This window comes from Canis lupus, chromosome 27, assembly GCF_048164855.1.
Source record: "Canis lupus baileyi chromosome 27, mCanLup2.hap1, whole genome shotgun sequence".
Taxonomy (NCBI): Eukaryota; Metazoa; Chordata; class Mammalia; order Carnivora; family Canidae; genus Canis; species Canis lupus.
The window spans coordinates 29470617-29490813 of NC_132864.1; the positions used below are offsets into that span (position 1 = coordinate 29470617).

The window sequence follows — 20197 nt, forward strand, 5'->3', positions numbered from 1 at the left end:
CGACCCAAAGACCACCTGTTCTCACCTAAGAATCTGGGGCTGGGGGCGAACACCAAGGTAATCTTGGGGCCTAGCTCCTGCCAAATCACAGTCCCCACTGGACTTGACGCGCAAGGAGCCTTTGCCTGAAACCAGAGACAGAAGCCTCCCAGGCACCTAGGAGACGCCTCCGCCACTGAATTCCCTTCTGTCCCGGCTCTCAGCCCCTTACGACCTCAGCCATGCCTGGCTTGCTGAGCAGCCTGGCCATCCTCCACACCCAAGCCTCTGAGCCTCAGCTTCCTCCTCAGAAAGGAGTCTGGGAGAACTCTGAAAATACTGTGCCAAGGCCCCACCCAAACTTGCCTCTGGGGATGGGGTCAGGTGACCAGCGTTTTTTATTTCAAGGTCTCCAGGTGATCCTAACTTGAAGGGTGGAGCTCTGCTTTAGAGAACTGATAAAGCAAATGACAAACCACAAAAGTCTCCCAGCATGCAGCATGCACTCTATAAATGTCCACTCCCTTCTGGTGAATTCTGAGTCTCAGACCAGGTGACTCTGTCTCCCCTTTTCCTCCCCTCTTGGCTGCTGAGACTCAGCTCTTTCCTTTTGCTCTGGGAATCCTGCTCCCCAACTCATGAAGCATTGGCCCTGCCCCAGTTCATTCTAGAAGCTCCAGGCCCACCCTGACCCAACCACGAAGCTTCCTTTCTGTTTCATTGGCTCCTGGCTGGCCAGCCAACATTTCCCTGGCTGTTCTTCAATGTCTATGTCTGATAACAGCAGGGCAGCAGCAGCAGCAGCTCCTTTGTAGTGAGCACCTCGAAGATGCCAGGCTCTGTGCTAGGTGCTTATGGCCTGAGCTCATTTGCTTTGGTAGCACCTCCTCTGAGAAGCCTTTCCCGGAAAAGCCCTCCCTCCGGCAGCTCCATTATTCACCTGGCCAGCCAGTCATTCAACAGCCACTTACTGCACCCCACACGCACACAGCAGGCAGTCATCACTGTCAAATGTAGCTCTGGTCATGTTGGCCACTGCCTAAAGCCCTTCATAGACTGTCCTCAGCCCTCACTCCGGGGACAAACTACCCTCCTTACTGTGGCCTCTGCAGACTTAACAATCTGGCCCCAGCCCTGCCACCGCCTTCAGCCCCTACCACTCTCCTCTCCTGCTGTATCCAGCCATACCTTCTCTCCTCTTCTGGAAGAGCACCTGATGCTTTGCTCATGGCCGCCTGCTTCTGCATACCCTCTGCCCCAAATGGTGTGGCTGGCTCTTCCCTATCTTTCCAACTGTTGGATCAAACAACATCTCCTTGGAAAAGCCTTCTTCCTGGCCACAGTATCCCCAGGGAATGGCAGAACAGCACCCTCCCCTGGGCCAAGATTACTGGGGCAGGAGCTCACATTCCAGCCTGTCCCTCTGAGGGCCCATCTGCCCCTAGGGGCCAGTGGCCACACCCTTCTCTTTTTTGCTCCTCAAAGAGCCCAGACCAAGACTGGCACTGGCCCATGGCATTTCCTTGTCTGACAATAAGAAAGATTGGAGACCTGCCCTCCTCTGGCCCCACTGCCTAGCCAGCCAGCACTCACCTCGAAACATGTCATACCAGACCTTCTTGGCCTTGAGGTGCTGTAGCCCATTTAGGTGCTTCTTGCGGTTGTGGAGGTTGTCCTGGAAGGAGCGGTTGCAGTAGTCACAGAAGTAATGCTTCCCCATGGCCACCTACATCAGGTGCTGCAGCTGCCTGGGAACCCCAAAACACTCAGTCAAGGGTATGGAGGAAACGCCCCACACCAATGCCCATGGTGATGAGGGAGCAGAAGGCAAGCTGAGGACAAAGCACAGGCTGACATCCCACAACGTCCACTCCCCCTAATCCCGGGTGGGATACATGTGACATGCCTTGGGCCCTTGTGGCTGCCCTACGACTAAGGGAAGGGAAAAACAAGTGGTGAATTGACAGAGATCATAGTCCTGTAGGACCCGAGTCTCCATCAGTTTACAAATATCTTAGTGATTTACAAGGAAAAAGAATTCTTTTTTTTTTTTTTTTTTAATGATTTTACTTATTTATTCATGAGAGACACAGAGACTCAGGCAGAGGGAGAAGCAGGATCCCCATGGGGAGCCCGATGCTGGACTCCATCTTGAGGCCATGGGATCATGCCCTGAGCCAAAGGCAGATGCTCACCAAAGGCAGTGACCCAGAACCTCAGTGGGTGACACCAGGGCATCAGCATTTTTGCAAAGCTCCCCAGGGAATTCTCATATGCAGCGAGGCTGGGGAACCACAGCTTTACTGGCCACTTCCCCCCAACCCCCACTCCACTTCTGATTTCTTCTCTCCTCATCTCTCCAATCTGGCCACATCAGTCTCATTTCTGCTCCTCACACACACCAGGCACACAGCCACCTCCTGTGTTTGTACCTGCTGGTCCCTCTGCCTGGATGCTCTTCCTTGCCACCCCAGCTCACCCGATTCCTTCAATCTTCACTTAAATACTATCTTCTTAGTAATCTCCTCTGACGGCTTTATGTAAAATTGCAGAACGCTGTACTTAGCTTTCCCCATTCCCTGCTTCATTTTTATCACCTTTGAAGTAATAAGTCACTTGATATGTTTATTACTTTTTTCTCCCAACAGGAATATAAATCCATGCGGGCGGGGATATTTTTGTTTTGTTTACTGCTGAAGCTTCAAGTACTCAAAGTGGTGCAGGGTACAGAGTAGGTAACCATTACTTGTTGTGTAAATGGATTAATTCCCATTCTCCTATTCCCAATTCTTCTCTGACAACTGAGGTTCAGAGAAAGAAAGTGATTTGCCCAAGGTCACACAGCTGATAAGCAGAAGGCAAACTTAGATGCCCTAAAAATCCCACTGCTGGGTGTCCTCTCTTCCATAGCGAGCTCAAAGCTTACAGAAGCCAGAGGGCTCAGGCAGAAATGCAAACAGGTTCCCAAGGAGATTAGCTAAACTCTTAGGTGGCAGGTCCCCACCAATCAGAGAGGGAAATGAGAATGTTTCAGGGTGTTAAGCTTCTTAAGACCCTTCAGCCATGGTGACCACAGCTGCCATACCTGACCCAGGAGCTCTCCAGCCATAGGCAGGGGGCAATTCTATGAGTGTCAGAGCCAGCCCTGGGGTCCCCAGTTTGCTGACACAAGACCAGAAGATGAATGGGCAACACTGGGCTGTTAAGTGGGATCTGCAAAGGCTAAGCCCAGACCAGCCCCTTCACCCTTCAGATCCTATAATCTGATTCCCCACTTCCCAGAGCAGGTTCTTGAGGCTCAGAAGAGGAAGGGAAGTGACTTCCCCAAGCAACACTAGCAGCAAAAGCCTGACTCCCGGGACTTAGCAAATTAAAGATATGGCCATGACCTGACCACAGGGCAGATGGATGGGAGAATGCATCTTGGCAAGAGGAGAAGGGGGAGAGAGACAGAGACAAACAAGCCTCCTGGACAGTTCAGGCAGCCAGGTGGGCCGATGGAGAAGGCTGTTCCTGTGGCACCAGGGACAGCAGCCATTAAGTCAAGGGCTGTAATGGGATCAGGAACAGACAGTCATTCAAAATGAAAACGTATAAAACCTCTCTTCTCCTATTACTGCTGAGAAACCGCATCCCAGACACACAGACTTGATATATTAAATTTGGCAGCTCTAATACACCCCGTCTTGCCAATAAACTTATAGGAATTGGATTGAAATTGTAAGAGATGAACGTTTAACGGCCGAGTGCTTAACCAAGCCATTCACGAAGCCTGAAGCTCTGAGGAGCTGCTGGCTCCGGAGAGTAATGGGGAGGGGAGGGTGTCCCTCCAGGAGGCAGAGATGGAGCGGTGGCTCTGCAGCAGACTTAGCAGGACAAAACCACACAGGGCACTGGGAAGCCAGCCTTGTGACCTTGGAACTCTCTAGGCCTCTCTTCTCACTGCCGGAAGGTGAGACAATGGGTCTGACAGGTTTGCTGACTGCGGGGGGAGCAGTACACAGAAGTTTGCTAATCCAAATGAACTGTTAATGAAAGAGTAATGCAAATACAAATGGCACAAATCATGTCCAGCACTGAGCAAGTGCTTAATAAATGTTTCCTATTATTTGATTTACCGAGTACCTACTACGTGCTGGCACAAGGCTAAAAGCTTTATGATGCATTATCTCATTTAATCAGGACAACCTGTAAGGTAGGACCTACTACACCTTTTCAGATGAGGGCACTGAGGCTCTAAGAAGCAAAATGACTTCGCTGAGGTCACAATGCTTGCTGGAAGGCAGCCAAGCTGGGTTCAGAATCCAGGCAGGATGGCTCTAGAGCCCACACCCCTAATCACTTACAAAAGTCTCCTCCTAACAAATCATACTGCTAACTGCTCTCATTTTGAATCACTCACTAAACCCCTCAGACCACATGGCCCCTTCAAAACCCAAGACATATGGATTATAATCCCATTTGCAAAGAAGGCTGAGGCTCAGAGGGATGCTGTAGGGTGTCCCAGGACACACTTCCAGGAAAGACCGGGTAGGTCTCATGGTGTCCACACTTCCATCATCTGGGAAAGCCTCCATGAAGCTAAATGAGGAGCCCCTCGGCAGCGGATTCTGTGTGTGTTCACATTTCCCCTTCTCTCTCACATGCGCAAACTGCAGAGGACAAACCAGCCTCAGCGGAGAGGTGCAGTGGCAGTACTACCCTTTTGCATCGGGCACAGCGGAGGTGCTCAGCTGTCTAGGCTGGCTCAATGGACCCCACGCCCTAGTCCCAGCTCTGCTAGGTAAGGCTATGGCTCTGTCACTTGCCCACTCTTGGCCTCAGTCTCCCCACATGTGAAGCAGAAGGCAGGCAGCTAGACCAGGTGATCTCTAAGGGCCTCTCCAGATCCAGATTTAAATTCAGGTGCCACTTCTTTTTAATTCTGTGATCTTGGGCAATTACTTAACTTTTGGCTTCAGTTTCCTCCTATGAAAACTGGGGTAGTAACAGTGCCCACTTCAGGGATTGTTCTAAGAATCAGATCATCCACATATGGCCCCCAGGAGCCCCTCAAGAAACAATAGTCACATCACCATCATTATTATAGGTCTCCAAAAGCCCATATTTCAGAAAACAGGCTCAGAACAAGGAACAGGATGTCGGTGTCCAAGTGACCACTGGGGTCAGGTGGTCCATATACAGATGAGGAAAAGTGAGGCCAGGAAAGGGGAAGTGAGTTGCCCAAAGTACATAGCACAAGGCAGGGGTGGGACTGGAACGTTAGCCTTCACAATGGACCTGGATGCCTGCCCTGAACAGCAGCTCTGCAGAGCCCATACTGCCTGGGGATGGTGTCTGGAGAGCAGATAAGCTCCAGGGCAGCCAGTGCTTCCTACCCACCTAACGGGCCTATCCCCATGGAGGTAGAGGTCCTGGGCAGGAGCTGGGCTTTAGCAAAGTGAGTGATCACACCCAGGCAGCAGCCATGTGTGAACTTCCAGAGCTCCTGACCCAGCTGCTTCCCTCTCTAGTGCCTTGATGCACATTAGGAAAAGGTGTGGGTGCAGAATCCTTCAGACGGATACAGTGCCCTGCCAGAGTTTATTTGGCAATTTGGCAAGCAGAGCGTATTTCACTCCAACTCACCCCTCAGCCAGGTGTCCTTGCACAAGGCACAGCCTGCATCACCACACTTGGCAGCCCTGAGTGGGAGGTCAGGGAAGGGGGGTGGAGACAGCTGGACATCTCTGATGGCGCCCAGACACCAGCATGGGGTGCTGACTAAGCTGGCCTGCTCTGCCATGATTCATCCTCATCCTCTGAGGCTGGTGCACTGGGCAGCATGTAAGCAAGGCCCTGTCCGATACAGAACCATCAAGCCGCACTCCCTTGCTGGGAACGCAGGCAGTGCCACCCACCCACTCTTAAGGACCAGGTCCATGTTTGCAACAGCATCTGCTGGCTCCCTGGAGCTTCACCAGGTGACAAGGTGGCTCCTCATGGCCAAAGGGCAGCAGGCAAGGCTAGTGGGATGGCCCTCTGGGATCACACAGGTGTGGGTTTGAATCCCATCTCTGCCACTTATCAGCTAGGTGACCTCTAGAAAGTTATTTCATCTCCCTGCATATGTCCTTAACTATAAAATAGGGATCCCACTGCTACTGTGGATTGACCAAGGCAGTAGTATATTAGGATGTCTACCACATAATTAGTGCTCAAAAAACAGAGGCTATAACTGCTGGTACTATGACCATCCAGGTGGCTCACTCCCTTGCCCTCCTGGTGAGCCTGCCCTGACCATCGGACTTAAAATTGTGGCCAAAGTGGCAGCTGCAGGCACTTTCACGCCCCCTTACAACCCACTGTTTTCCATAGCTCGTCTCACCTCACCTGCTGGTGTACTGTCCTGTGTACCGCCTCCCCACTAGACTACAGGCTCCATGAAGGCAGAGAACTGTCCACGACCGAGAATTCTGTCCATCCTCCTGCATCCCAGCACCAGGAACAGGGCCTCACGCATGCAATTGCTTGTGGAAGGAGCAGCCCGCAGAACACAAGGCCTCTCACCCTCTGCTCACCTACAGCTTCCAGACCCAGGCCCTCCTCTCAAGGGTGGATCTAGGGACCAGGATAAGGATGGAAGAGAAGAAAGACACATAAGACCCCAAATATGGGTCTCTCGCTGCCACCACTGCCCTCCCCGCAGGACTTCTGTCTCCAGCAGAGCCCTGCTCTACGGACTTAAAACCACTGCCATCCTGTGGCACCTGACTTCAGTCTTCTGAGCTCAAGGAAAAGATTACCTACTAGTTGAGACATGTGGGGTGGAAAAGGGAAAAAAAGAGAATGGCAGTGGGATGGAGTGAGGGAAGATAGCATGGGATCCCTGCATGCTAGGCACCTGGCTTTTGTTCTCTCACAGAGACCCTCTGAGTAGTTAGCAAGGTGTCCATTTCACAGAGGAGGACACGGGTTCAAAAATACTCCTAATTTGCTCAAAGCCAAGACTGGGAGACACACGGGTAACAGTCATTTCTCATCAGCCTGAGTGCTGCTGGTGGCCAGTGGCACAGAGGACCACCACACACCCTCTTGGAGAGACCCCACCCTGACGCTGTGAAGCTATATGCTGACACCCCACACCCAAGGCGTGGAGAGCCAGCACTGCCTCTGGGGTCTGATTGAGCCTCGAACGCTTTCTCTTTCCATTCCACTGGTCTGCTGTCGTGGGGCAGAGATTTGTGCTTCATTGATATTCTTGGTTCCCTTCATTGTTTGTGTCTCAGGTACAGAGCTGTCTTTGGCACAAGGCTAAAATAAGCCAACAGCTCGGCCGTGGCCAAGGGCTGGGATGCGCACTGTAATAATTATCCAGGACTTGTGCTCACCACATGCTGCCCTGAAGCTCACCTGTCATTTCTTCTAATTATGGCACTGCCAGACCCCAGGTAAACAGTAAACGGCAGCCAGAAGATGGCTTTATTGCACACCCGCTAGGAGCACAGCAATGTCCCAGAGCCACATATGCCTGCCGTCTGGAGTTGATGGCATCGGAACTGCCTGTGGGGGTGGCCGGCAAGCTACCCACTCAGAACCCAACTCCAACAGAAGTGCCAGGAAGCTCCAGATGCCTTCCCTAATAGGAGTCCCGTTATGTTAGAGGTCTCCCTCAGATACCTCAGTGCTTAGGAGCGACCACACATGTCTCTCATCCTGACCTTACCCCCTGGGTAAGGCATGTATATCATCATACTCCCAGCACTATAAGGCAGTGCCCGCCACCTCCCCTCCCCCAGCAATCCTAACTTGGCAGGTCTGGGCTAGGGCCAGGATCTAAGAAAACTGATGTACAGTCCACAGACCACAGACCACACTCAGAGAAATGCTGGTCTAAGGAAGATGATGGACTGTAGAACAGAGGGGGTGAGAGCTTGCCCAACGTCACACAGGCTACCTAAGCCAGTCCTTACTCTAATCATTCAACCCACATCTGCATCTCATCCCTGCCATTTCTAGGTTGTGACACTCTCAGCAAACTACTTACTCCCTGGGCCTCACCTGGCAAATAGGAGTAATAATACTATTCCATATGATTACTATGAAGATTAAATCATGGATACTAGATGCTTAGCACAGTGCCTGGGATGCTGATGGTGCTCAGTACACATTTGGATGTGGTAGCCAGCCTCTGTGGCCATCTTCTGGGGTTTGCACTTTGTGTTGTCTGCTCCCAAACTATACTATATCAGGACCGTGTGACTAAAAGAACATAGTAGACATGGAGATATGTCACTTCCAAAATCAGGTGATAAGACAATATGCTTTCCATCTTGGTGCCTCTTTCTCTGATCACTTACTCTGGGGGAAGCCAGCTGTCATATTGTAGGCAGCCCTATGGGAAGGCCCATGTGGCAAGGAACTAAAACCTCCTGCTAACAGCCATGTGCATAAGCTTAGAAGTGGACTCTCTGGCCCAGTCAAGCCTTCTGATGAGTACAGCCCCAGCAGATAGCTTGACTGACACTTTATGGGATCTCTGAGCCAGAACTACCCAGCTAAGCCACTCCCCAAATTCTTTTTTTTTTTTTTTTTTTTAAGTAAGCAGTACACCCAATGTGGGCTTGAATTCACAACCCTGAGGTCAAGAGTCATATGCTCCACTGACTGAGCCAGCCATACTCCCACTCCAAATTCTTGACCCTCAGAAACTGTATGAGAGATTTGTCGTGTTAAGTTGCTAGGTTTTGGGGCACTCTGTTATGCAGCAATAGCTTACTGATACAGTGAAATAAACAAATGGAAAAACTAAATCACCTTAAAATATGTGATGGTCACAGATCCATAGTGCCCCATATCCCAAAATACTCCTGAGTTGAGTCAAAAGAGCCGTCCAACACAGGCATAACTTTTGAGTTCAATGGTTCCCTTCAGCTATTTATTCACTAGCCGAACATTTGCTGAACACTTCCTCTCTGCCAGATGGGTTCACACCTCATGACACAAAGTCTCTACTCTCATCAAGAAGGGGCACTGAATATATGCTGGGATGGCTGACAGATGTGCCCCTAGTAAAAATACTAGGTGATAAGCTGTGTGCCAGAGAGCACCAAGGAGAGGCACCTACATCCAATAGGAATTCCTCCAAGGAAATGATCAGAGATGACCTCAAAGACCTAGGTACTAAGGTGGTCAGTGCAATGTAGCTCGTCCTAAAACTGAAATCTAAATGTCCAACAGTAAGAACAGTTGACAGTTAAACATTGCCCATTACATATAGGCAGGCTGCTCAGTTTCCCCTACAGGGTAGGAGTGAGGGGTTCAATGACATGACTCACAAAGCCCATTATCCTCATCTTATCCTAAAACGACTGGACAGAAGGAGCCCACAGTTTGCAAGGATCAAGAGTAAGGCATGAGCCACATCTGTGCAATGCACTACCACATAGCCATTAAAAATCAAGTCAAAGGAGAGGTGCTTTGGTGGTTCAGTCGGTTGAATGTCCAACTCTTGGTTTTGACTCAGGTCATGATCTCAGGATTATAGAATCAAGCTCCATATCAGGTTCCATGCTCAATGGGGAGTCTGCTGGAGATTCTCTCTCTCTCTCTCTGCCCCTGCCTCTATCTCTCTCAAATAAATAGATAAATCTTTAAAAAAAGAAAAAGAGGGATCCCTGGGTGGCGCAGCGATTTGGCGCCTGCCTTTGGCCCAGGGCGCGATCCTGGAGACCCAGGATTGAATCCCACGTCGGGCTCCCGGTGCATGGAGCCTGCTTCTCCCTCTGCCTGTGTCTCTGCCTCTCTCTCTGTGTGCCTATCATAAATAAAAATAAATAAATAAATAAATATAAATAAATAAATAAATAAATAAATAAATAAATAAATAAATAAATAAAAAAGAAAGAAAAAAAGAAAAAGAGGGATGCCTGGGTGGCTCAGTGGTTAAGAACATCTGCCTTCAGCTCAGGTCATGATCCTGGAGTCCCAGGATCGGGTCCCGCATTGGGCTCCCTGCATGGAGCCTGCTTCTCCCTCTGCCTATGCCTCTGCCTCTCTGTCTCTCTCATGAATGGATAAATAAAATCTTTTTAAAAAAATCAAATCAAAAAAAAAATCAAATCAAAAGAGACCATTCCCTATATAGCTAAATAAAAAAATGGCTCCTTATCACAATAGTTTGTACAATATGATACCACTTTTTAAGGAGAAAGAACTTCCTGCCCAACACCCCCACCTCACACACACACAATGCTAGGCAGACACAGAGTATTATGATTATGTCTGGATAATAGGATTATGTACAAATTTTTTTCTCACTTTGTATTTTTCTAAGTTTCTACATTTAGTGTGTATTGTTTTAAATTTTCTCAAAAAATCCCCTTCAAAAAAGTGGGAAATTTGCCAAGCAAGGATAAATACTATTCCTTCTCCCTTATGAAGCTGCTGTGGATGGTGCCAATGACCTGATTCACCTGGATGGACCAGTCAGGGGTGGTGTTGAAAGAGATCTACAATAGACATTACCCTCAATCCTTGGCTGAAGGCTGATAGAACGCACCATGATTCCAAGCAGACCTGGGTCAGCACAGGGTGGCTAAACCCAAATCTGGGCTCTAGGGAACTGCAGGCCGGAGACAGAGTTTCTCATCAGATAGTTACAAGTCCCAGGAGGCCAGAGCTTCCAAAAAGGAAAGTTAAAAATAGTCTGAGACTTCTGAACCAGAAACCTGGACTCAGAACTGCCTCTACCTCCCCCTTCTTCTACCCACAGTCTGGTCCTGTCACCACCCTCACTTCTGGGCAAGTTAGGTCTCATCTCCTGGCATCTGAACAAGCCTCTTCAGTTCACCCCACCCTGAGCAGCAGAATCAGATCAACCCTTTTAGAATGATTCCTGCTCAAGATTTTCAGGACTTCTGGTTAAGGAGCTTCATACAAATGAAATCTCCTGGGTCAGATCTCCAGGAATTCAGACTCAGCAGATCTGGAGCAAGGCCCAGAAATCTGCATTTTAATCAGTGAATCTAGTGCCCTCTAGTAGGTACCCCTTAAGACACAAAGCCTGGGGGAACAAGCTTCTCCTGCTCATCGACCTCTCTATTCCCTGCATCCCAAAGACAGCCTCTGATGGGGACAGTCACTCTAGGTAGACACAACCCTTGGATTGTCTCAGTCAGAAATCTGTCTGATTATAAATAATTTCAGCTCACTGAAAGGGTAAACCCAACTCGATTGGAATGCTAAACACAATTCATTAGAATGGATAAAGCTGTTTTCTTACTGGTTAGATATCCTGTCATGCTCCAGGTAAGTTTAAATTGAAAATAGAGGTAGTAAAATAAATCAAACATATTGTATTGATGTTCCTAACCTAAGTTTAGTAATAATCAGCATATACTTGGTATTTATTTATTTAAAAGATTTTATTCATGAGACACAGAGAGAGAAGCAGAGACACAGGCAGAGGGAGAAGCAGGCTCCTCGAGGGGAGCCTGATGTGGGACTCCATCCTGGGACTCTGGGACCATGCCCTGAGCCGAAGGCAGATGCCCAACCACTGAGCCACCCAGGTGGCTTTATTATTATTATTTTTTTATTTATGATAGGCAGACAGTGAGAGAGAGAGGCAGAGACACAGGCAGAGGGAGAAGCAGGCTCCACGCACCGGGAGCCCGACGTGGGATTCGATCCCGGGTCTCCAGGATCGCGCCCTGGGCCAAAGGCAGGCGCCAAACCACTGCGCCACCCAGGGATCCCCCCAGGTGGCTTTAAATACTTGGTATTTAAAAGTATAACACTGAAGATAATCTGACATGTTGAGTATGACAGATAAGCATTGATATTCCAATTTAAAATACATTAATTATGGGCAGCCTGGGTGGCTCAGCGGTTTAATGCCGCCTTCAGTATTAAACTTCAGTTAGGCAATTGATAAAATATGTATCAGTAATTAATATTAGATCCATCATTTCAAGTTGAATGGTCAGCAATGATTAAAAAAACTGGCTTCATATTAGAATCATCTGGAGTACTGTGAAAGCTACTGACGCCACCCCCCCATATCCTCATTTCGTGTCAGAGATGACACCCGTGTATATATATATTTTTAGCTTCCCAGACTGAGAACCAGTGACATAAAATAATTTGTCTCTGTTAAAAGTATTGAACTGTTTACAAGAACTTGAAATCCATTATGTTTGTAAGTTTAATTTATTAGATTTTCTAGTAATGTTTAAATATTCTTAGAAAATCATACTTGTTAGGTTATGTACCTTAAGTACTTAAAAAGAAAATCAAATTTATAAGTGAAATAAATGTGTAAAGGAATGTAATTAAGCTGTAGATGGGCTGTTTAAAAGAATTTAAGGTTAGTTCAACTTGAGTTCAAACATCAAAGGAAAAGTAAAGGTCATTTTTCTTATTTTTCTAGATTTATGATATGTATAGAATAATTTCTAAGTTGAGTAAGTGGCTTAAAGAAAATTTGGTATTTCAAAATTGTTGCTCCAAAATGAAAATTAACTAAAAAACGATAAAGTAACTTAACTCCCTGTGGTCTTTCCTAACTCATCCTTATTAAAGTAATTCCTCCTTTCTCTGAACTTCCCATTGGCCAGATTTGTTGTTAGCACGGCATAAATATCCTTTCCTAGAAGCTTCACAACGTTCTGCCCCAAGGAGCTACCAGGATGTTTTGCAAATAGAAAATAACCCCAGTTATGTTTAACTCATCCTGGTTTTAGGGCTTTTCACATTTTTCTTCCCCAATCAGGCATTTCTGTTGCTTTTCCCAGTCAATGGTAAATCCAGGCCTCTAATTCCTGGTTTTCAGTACCGATGCTGATGACTTATCTCGGGCTCAGACCTCTCCTCTGAACTTCAGATCCAAATTACCACGGGCCTCTGGGAATCTCCACCTGATGTCTAAGAGAAAGGTCAAACCTAACATGACAAACAGTTTAAGGTCATCCCTGTGGATTTTAAGTTGTTAAGGTCAAAACTTAAAAGAGATGCCATCCTCCACTCTTCTTTCCGGCACCCCTACACGCATCTGTCAGCTTTTTCCATCTGGCCTGCCTCCCAAAATACATCCCAAATCTGATCACTACTCTAATCCATATCCCAGTCTAAATCATCATCCCGTCTCAATTTACCCAACACAATAACTTCCCCTCTTTGATCTGTTCTCCAGAAAGCAGCCAGAATGATCAAGCAGCCAAAATGTAAATTGGATCATGTCACATCCCAGCTTAAAACCCTTCAGGGGCTTCCTAGAGCAATTAAAAATAAAAAAGACTCCTTAGTATGAGTTACAAGGCCATATATGAGCTGACCCAAGCCCACCTCTTCACAGTCAGCCCTACCACCTCCCCTAAAGCACTCCAGGACTCCTGCAGCCTTTTCTTTGCACCAACCTTTTCCTGTTTGGCCGACTTCCATTCATTCCCGTCTCTGGTTAAAGTGTCTCCCTCCGCACTCTAAAACTGCACCGCCAGACTCTCCTCAATCAACCCGCCTTTTGCTTTTTAGAGTATTACTTGTTTGTGGTTACCACATCTCCGCATCTATCCACACACTGGGTGAGCGCTCCATGACTGCAGGGACTTGCTCACCGCTAGGTCCCCAGGGCATGGCCCAGAGGTGGCGCTCCGAAAACATCAGTTGAACGGCACTAGTATACCAAAGCCCCTATTTCTATTCCCAAGAAAGAATGAATGGCTCCCAGATCTGCCCCTTCTAGGCCAGAGTTTTAGGGGGCAAAGCGTGTGCAGAACCGCTCCTGCCCCAGAGGCCTGTTAAAGGGGTTCAAGTTCCTGGGCCCAACTTTGCCAAAGGCTCCAACTCTAGGCCTGGACTTCGAGGATAACAGAAAACACTCGCAGAGGAGTCGGGGACCTGGGCGCCCTTTTATTCACTCCCCGTTCCGTTAAATGGTGCGGTCCACAGAGTGGGGCAGGGACTTGGAAAGAAGAGCCCATATTCTCCCGTGGAGAGAAGACGACTAACACTCGCCGCCCCTCGACGTCCTGCCAAAGAGAGTAGAGTACCTGGTTCCGTAGGGCCCCACGGCTCGAGCTCCTCCTCCTTCTGCGCCCTGGTGTCGCGAACTGCTTGCTGGGGTTCGTAGTCCTTCCTTGAGTATCAGCCCGACCTTCCCAGAAACCTTTGGGAATCAAAGTAGCTGAGACGACGCGGGGGGAGACGGCGCGGGAGGTGGGGGGCGGGTAAGGGAAGCGCGAGGCCTTCTGGGTGCTGTAGTTCTGGATTGGTTCACTCAGCAAGAAATTATTGAGGAGAAACACTGGGTAACAAATCTTACCACACTATTTGGGCTGTCCTGATCTGAATCCTATGAGACTTTTACCCCCGCAAGCCATCACTTACCTCTGTCTTTCAGAACGATAAGCTCTGAGATTCAGAAAAACTACAAATCCCATAGAGTGTTGTACGTCGAGGACTTTTGGAGCGCATGGTCGGCCGCGGCGCAGGCGCAGGCTTGACAGCGGAGAAACATGGCGGCCCCGACGTTTACTGCGAGGTTGTACTCGTTGCTGTTCCGCAGGACCTCCACCTTCGCCCTCACCATCGCCGTGGGCGCCTTGTTCTTCGAGCGCGCCTTCGATCAAGGCGCGGATGCGATCTACGAACACATCAACCAGGGGGTGAGGGACTGGGCCATCCCTGACCTTGGGCCTGCCTGAGGGGTGACAGTGGGAGTGGAGGTGGGGTGGGACCCAGTCTACCTTTACTAAGAGGAGGGAAAACGTTGGGCGTCTTTGTTAGTCGACTGGCATATGTCCTCTCCGCAGGATGTGAATCCCAAAACATTGAATGATCCCACTCTGGGGGGTGGGTGGGTGGGTGGGTTCTAAGTATTGATGTCTTACACCCCATATACCCACTTGTCCATTTGCGGAAGCAAAAACTAAAGGCCAGTGAAAGGACTGATTAGGGCTACACCATCAGGGTGAGTCTGGGCTGGAACCCGGACCCAGTCTCCTCTGAGGGTTTCAAGGGCAGATTTAAAAGTGCAGGGGTCATGAAAAGGAAAGCTTCTTAGGTACTGTGGTTGGCCTTTTCAGATACAGCACTCTTCACTTTCCAAGGATTCCCACGCAGACATTGTGGTAGTAACAACGATTGAGAGACAATATAAAATCCGAGAGCTCTGCATGAGGATACTGGGTCTTGTCACCTTGGTAACTGTGGCATTCAGTTGGGCGAGTTTCTTAACCTCTCTGAACTTCATTTTTATCTGTGATCTAGAGATAATGGTAACTAGAGTAGGGAACTACTGTGGGGATTGTATGAGATGCAGGCAAGGTACCTCAGTACCTGGTTGGTGATGTACTCAAAAAAATAACATTTGTTACATTCCTTAGGAGAAAGTGAAAGCGGAAGATAGGGAATAACTACACCTTTTAGACTCACTGTGTGCAGACACTGCTAGCTGTTGTACATGCTTTTTATCATTACGCTTTGGCTCATACTAGGGAAGGTCTCCTGCATATAACCTTGTTTCAACATTCACTTGTGTTTTTAATTTGAAGCTGTCTGACCTTACAGCCCAGGCCGACCCTGTCCACTAATGCTGTTCGGCCTGTGGCCAGGACCACTTGCTGCTATGAAAGTGTTGTACTACTGTTCAATCTCTTGCAAGCAGTTCTGCTGGCCATTCCCAGTCTTCGGGAAAGGGCTTTAAGTATGCTGTCAGCTTACCAATCTGTGCTTTTAGGAATGAGAATTAAGGGCACCTGGCTGGCTTAGTAGTAGAGTGCTCAACTCTTGATCTCACTTCCCTGTGAGCCTCATGTTGGGTGTAGAGATTATTAAAAAAAAAAAAAAAAAAAAAATCTTTAAAAAGGGGGTGGGGATGAGAATCCAACTAATCCCTGACCCAAGGATCATTGATTTAAGGAAATAAAAAAATGGTTCAATGTGAATTATTTGGGGCTATGCATTTAGGACCTCTTGAGTAATACCTGGAAGTTGACAACCTCTTCGAGGCTCTGTTCCCTAATGATTGTGAACTTTTGAGTAATTACCTCAGTCTCTTTACCTCAGTTTCCCATAAAAGAAAGATCATCCTTTTCCACTTAACTTTACATGGGATTGATAACATCAAAGCAGTTTACAAGTGTTAAGTATATGCATCAAGCCTAGTGTTGCTTCCAGTTTGCCCTCCCCAACTGTCCAGACATGGTACATGTTTCTCTTAAGTTTGTTTTAGAGACCAGAACAATAGGAGTAGCTGTAAAATATGAGAGACAAAGCTAAAAGTTTGTGGTTCTTGCCTTTAAAATGCAGAAGCTATGGAAACACATCAAGCACAAGTATGAGAATAAGGAGTAGTTCCTTGGACACCCCTACCCACGCTGAAAGGACCAGATCCACGCACCAGCTGTTTGCCCAGAACCAGGGCCTCAGCTTGAAGATGATGCTCAGATTACTCTTCATCAACCACCTTTAGCTGTTGGCAAGAAACAGCTTCACCTGACAGACTCTTTGACTTCTGCCACATTTGAAGTATGTTGGAGTCATCAATAAATAAATGTAAATTATCCTGAGACATGCTTCTGCATCTAGTGCTTTGTTAATTATACCTGATCTTCACTTGTCGGTTGAGACCACTTCAGAGTCCTCTACAAACATCTGAACGGCAGATTCCATTATTTTGGGTTCCCCATTAACTTCCAAAGAACTCTGGTTTACAAAACATGAGGTACAATTGAAGGTGTTACTTTCCACTTTAACTTCTAAATCAGTAGTTCCACTCTTTCTCTATTTTTTTTTTTTTCTTTTTAAATGTAAGCTCTACATTCAATGTGGGGGCTCAAACTCATAACCCTGAGATCGAGAGTCTCATGCTCAGGGTGCCTGGCTCAGTCGGTAGAACATGCGACTCTTGATCTTGGGTTGAGTTTGAGCCCCACGTTGAGTGTAGAGATTACTTAAATAAATCCAAGAAAGTCACATGCTCTACTGACTGAGCCAGCCAGGTGCCCCAATAATTCCATTTTTAAAAAAGATTTTATTTATTTATTTGGGAGAGAGTCTGTGTGCATGAACAGGGTGGGGAGAGGTAGGGGAAGGGCAGAAGCAGGCTCCTTGCTTGATGTTGGGCTGGATCCCAGGACCCTGGGACCATGACCTGAACTGAAGGCAGATGCTTATCCTATTGAGCCACCCAGGCACCCCATTAATTCCATTTTTAAATCATAGAGAGGGAGGCTGACTGGCTTAACTATAGGGAAGCCCTGGATTCAGCTGGTAGAAAAACCCTAGCCCACGGGTCTTGGGCCACTCCCTGCCCCTAGGGTCCTCTCTATGCTGCCATTAAATGCTGGCATCAGCTGGCATACCTCTCTGGGGCCATCTTCTGATGACGCATCGCATCTTCTGATGACGAAGTTGGACCAAATCTCTGACCATCCTGCCAGGGTTTCCCTCTCTAATAAGTTTGGTTTATCATGGTGCTTATTTGGTGGGTTTGAATCCTCACTCTACCAGTTTTAGCTGTGTGAACCAAGGACAAGGCACTTGACCTCTCTGAGCTTCAGTTTCCTGGTCTGTTACATGGGGATAATGGAAGCGCTGTCTGTGTGGGTTCTTTGTATTAAAGGAGTTAAATGCAGTTAAATGATCACAGATCCTGGCACATGGACATAACTGCTGGTAGAGACACATGGGATGCTTAAGGACCTGGAGAACCAGAAGACTGCCGGTAGGCCATGGAGCAGCAGGACTGTGAAGAAGAGAGGTTCAAGGAACATAGTCTGGTCATTCATTCAACAAACATTTGGGTGGCCACTGTGTGAGGCACTGTACTCGGTGCTGCTAGGCATATGGTGGCAAACATGAGGCTTGAAAATCCTACAGGAGATACTGTAAATGCCATTCTATATCAAATATATATAGGACTCATGTACTATAGGAAAGTGTGTGTGAAATGGCACCATCTTATAAGATATTTTGTACCTAGGTATTAGTATCTTCAATGTGCATACTTTTGACCCAAGAAATTCCACTTGTGGCAAATTTTCCTTTAAAAATGTGGGTGTCGGGATCCCTGGGTGGCGCAGCGGTTTAGCGCCTGGCCTGCCTTTGGCTCAGGGCGCGATCCTGTAGTCCTGCGATCGAATCCCACATCGGGCTCCCGGTGCATGGAGCCTGCTTCTCCCTCTGCCTGTGTCTCTGCCTCTAAAAAAAAAAAAAAAAAAAAAAAATGTGGGTGTCCACAAGAGATGTTCACCATGGTGTTTTTTATAATGGGAAAAATGAAAACAAAATATCCAAAATAGGAATTACTATTGGGGTAAAATATGCAGTCATTTAAAACCTTGTTTTGGGGATCCCTGGGTGGCTCAGCGGTTTAAGCGCCTGCCTTCGGCCCAGGGTGATCCTGGGGACCTGGGATTGAGTCCCACATTGGGCTCCCTGCATGGAACCTGCTTCTCCCTCTGCCTGGTGTCTACCTCTCTCTCTGTGTCTGTCATGAATAAATAAAATCTTTTTAAAATAAATAAAACCTTGTTTTAATTGGAAAAAATATCCAACAAATGTGGCAAAGCACCAACCTCACTAATACATGAAACAGTCATTTCCAAATTAATAAGAAACAGGTGAATAACTTGGAAGCTAAGGCTAATGACACAAATAGGCAATTAGTACAAGAAATACAAATGGCTACAAACATGAAATGATGCCCATTTCATTAATAAACAAAGTGGAATACTATTTTTTGCCTGCCAAATCAACAAAGATGAAAAAGATTAGCAATACCAGGGAATTTCCATATCTGTGTGTGAGTTCCCCCTATGTACATATGCATGCTCTTAAATTTTGGATCCCTGGGGCGCCTGGCTGGAAGAATGTGGGACTCTTGATCTCAGGGTTGTGAGTTTGAGCCTCATGTTGGGTGTAGAGATTACTTAAAAAACCTTAAAAAAAGATCATGAAATCCAATTTGTTTTTCTTTAATACGTATTCCTGGGGATCCCTGGGTGGCTCAGTGGTTTGGTGCCTGCCTTTGGTCCAGGGCAGGATCCTGGAGACCCTGGATCGAGTCCCACGTCGGGCTCCCTGCATGGAGCCTGCTTCTCCTTCCTCCTGTGTCTGCCTCTTTCTCATAAATATTAAATATTAAAAATATTAAATATTAATAAATATTTAAAAATACGTATTCCTTTGGATCCTGACATTACACTTCTAGAAAAACTTCTCCAGGGGTGCTTTGCTGGCTTAGTCGGTTAAGCGGTTGCCTTCAGCTTGGGTTGTGAACCCAGGGTCCCGGGATAGAGCCTGGCATTGGGCTCCCTGCTGAGCGGGGAGCCTGCTTCTCTCTCTCCCTCTGCCCCTAGCCCCTGCTTGTGCACTCTCTCTCTCTCAAATAAATAAAGAAAATCTTTAAAAAGAAGGAAAGAAAGAAAAACATCTCCAGAATCACATGTACATGTGCACACATACAAAAAGTCCTTGGAGCATTGTTTGGAATTTTAAAAATCTAGAAGATTTTTTAATCACCCAGGTAGCTCAGTCAGTTAAGTGCCTTCAGCTGGAGTCATGATCCCAGGGTCTCAGGATTGAGCCCTACATCAGGCTCCTTGCTCAGTGGGGAGTCTATTTGTTTCTCTCCAACCCCTGCTCGTGCTCTCTCTCTCTCTCAAAAAAAAAAAAAAAAAGAAGAAGAAGAAGAAAGAAAGAAAAGACAATGATCTTCAATAGGGAAGTAGCTAACTAAAGAGGTAGATTCCTAGCACAGACACGTGGACATTAAGGCGACTGAGACTGAAATGGCTCAGTGTGTAGGTATAAAGAAAATGAAAAGGAAAAAAATCAAGCTTCAAAATTTGTGTTTATTTTTATCCTTTTTATGTAAATACATACACATCAATATGTGCACACAGAATACTTAGGGATATAAATTAAACTTTTCATGGCAATTATCTCTGAGGGGTGGGATTTCAAAGAACTTCCACTTTGTGCAATAGATATTGCCTTTTTTTCTTACAAAAAGTAGGTATTGATATTCTAATAAAAAATATTCTGTAATAAAGAAAGCAAGGGGCACCTGAGTGGCTCAGTTGGTTGAGCATATGCCTTTGTTTTTTTCTTTTTTAAGATTTTATTTATTTATTCATGAGAGACATAGAGAGAGAGGCAAAGGGAGAAGCAGGCTCCATGCAGGGAGCCGACGTGGGACTCGATCCCTGGTCTCCAAGATCACGCCCAGTGC

General features: G+C 47.1%; 2 protein-coding genes and 1 long non-coding RNA gene across 7 annotated transcripts in view; 2 read left to right on the forward strand and 1 right to left on the reverse strand.

The window, feature by feature from the left end:
• ZMAT5 (zinc finger matrin-type 5) overlaps positions 1–14144 on the reverse strand; it is a 26829-nt gene extending 12685 nt beyond the window's left edge. Inside the window, exons 1-3 of one of the 4 annotated variants that reach the window (XM_072803169.1) lie at positions 14010–14123; positions 6352–6579; positions 1573–1727 (exon numbers count right to left, since the gene is read on the reverse strand). In XM_072803169.1, coding sequence (XP_072659270.1) covers positions 1573–1699 — 127 coding nt within the window. In that variant the 5' untranslated portion in view covers positions 1700–1727; positions 6352–6579; positions 14010–14123. Of the gene's footprint in view, positions 1–1572; positions 1728–6351; positions 6580–12796; positions 12886–13376; positions 13564–14009 lie in introns of those variants that run through there. The other 3 variants (XM_072803168.1, XM_072803171.1, XM_072803170.1) reach the window with 3 other exon arrangements.
• Positions 4267–9793, forward strand: LOC140619568 (uncharacterized). The gene is made up of 3 exons (XR_012019446.1): positions 4267–4509; positions 4638–4762; positions 6337–9793. It is a non-coding gene; the product is annotated as an uncharacterized lncRNA (long non-coding RNA).
• Positions 14145–14243: 99 nt separating the features above from the next.
• On the forward strand, positions 14244–16529 carry UQCR10 (ubiquinol-cytochrome c reductase, complex III subunit X). Of its 2 annotated transcripts, XM_072803172.1 has the most exons (3): positions 14419–14624; positions 15045–15161; positions 16270–16529. In XM_072803172.1, the coding sequence occupies exons 1-3, from the start codon at positions 14475–14477 to the stop codon at positions 16312–16314; spliced, it is 312 nt and encodes a 103-aa protein (XP_072659273.1). In that variant the 5' UTR covers positions 14419–14474; the 3' UTR covers positions 16315–16529. The 2 variants fall into 2 exon arrangements, with proteins under 2 accessions (XP_072659274.1, XP_072659273.1); XM_072803173.1 differs by lacking the exon at positions 15045–15161 and having other exon boundaries at positions 14244–14624.
• The last annotated feature ends 3668 nt before the right edge of the window (positions 16530–20197 follow it).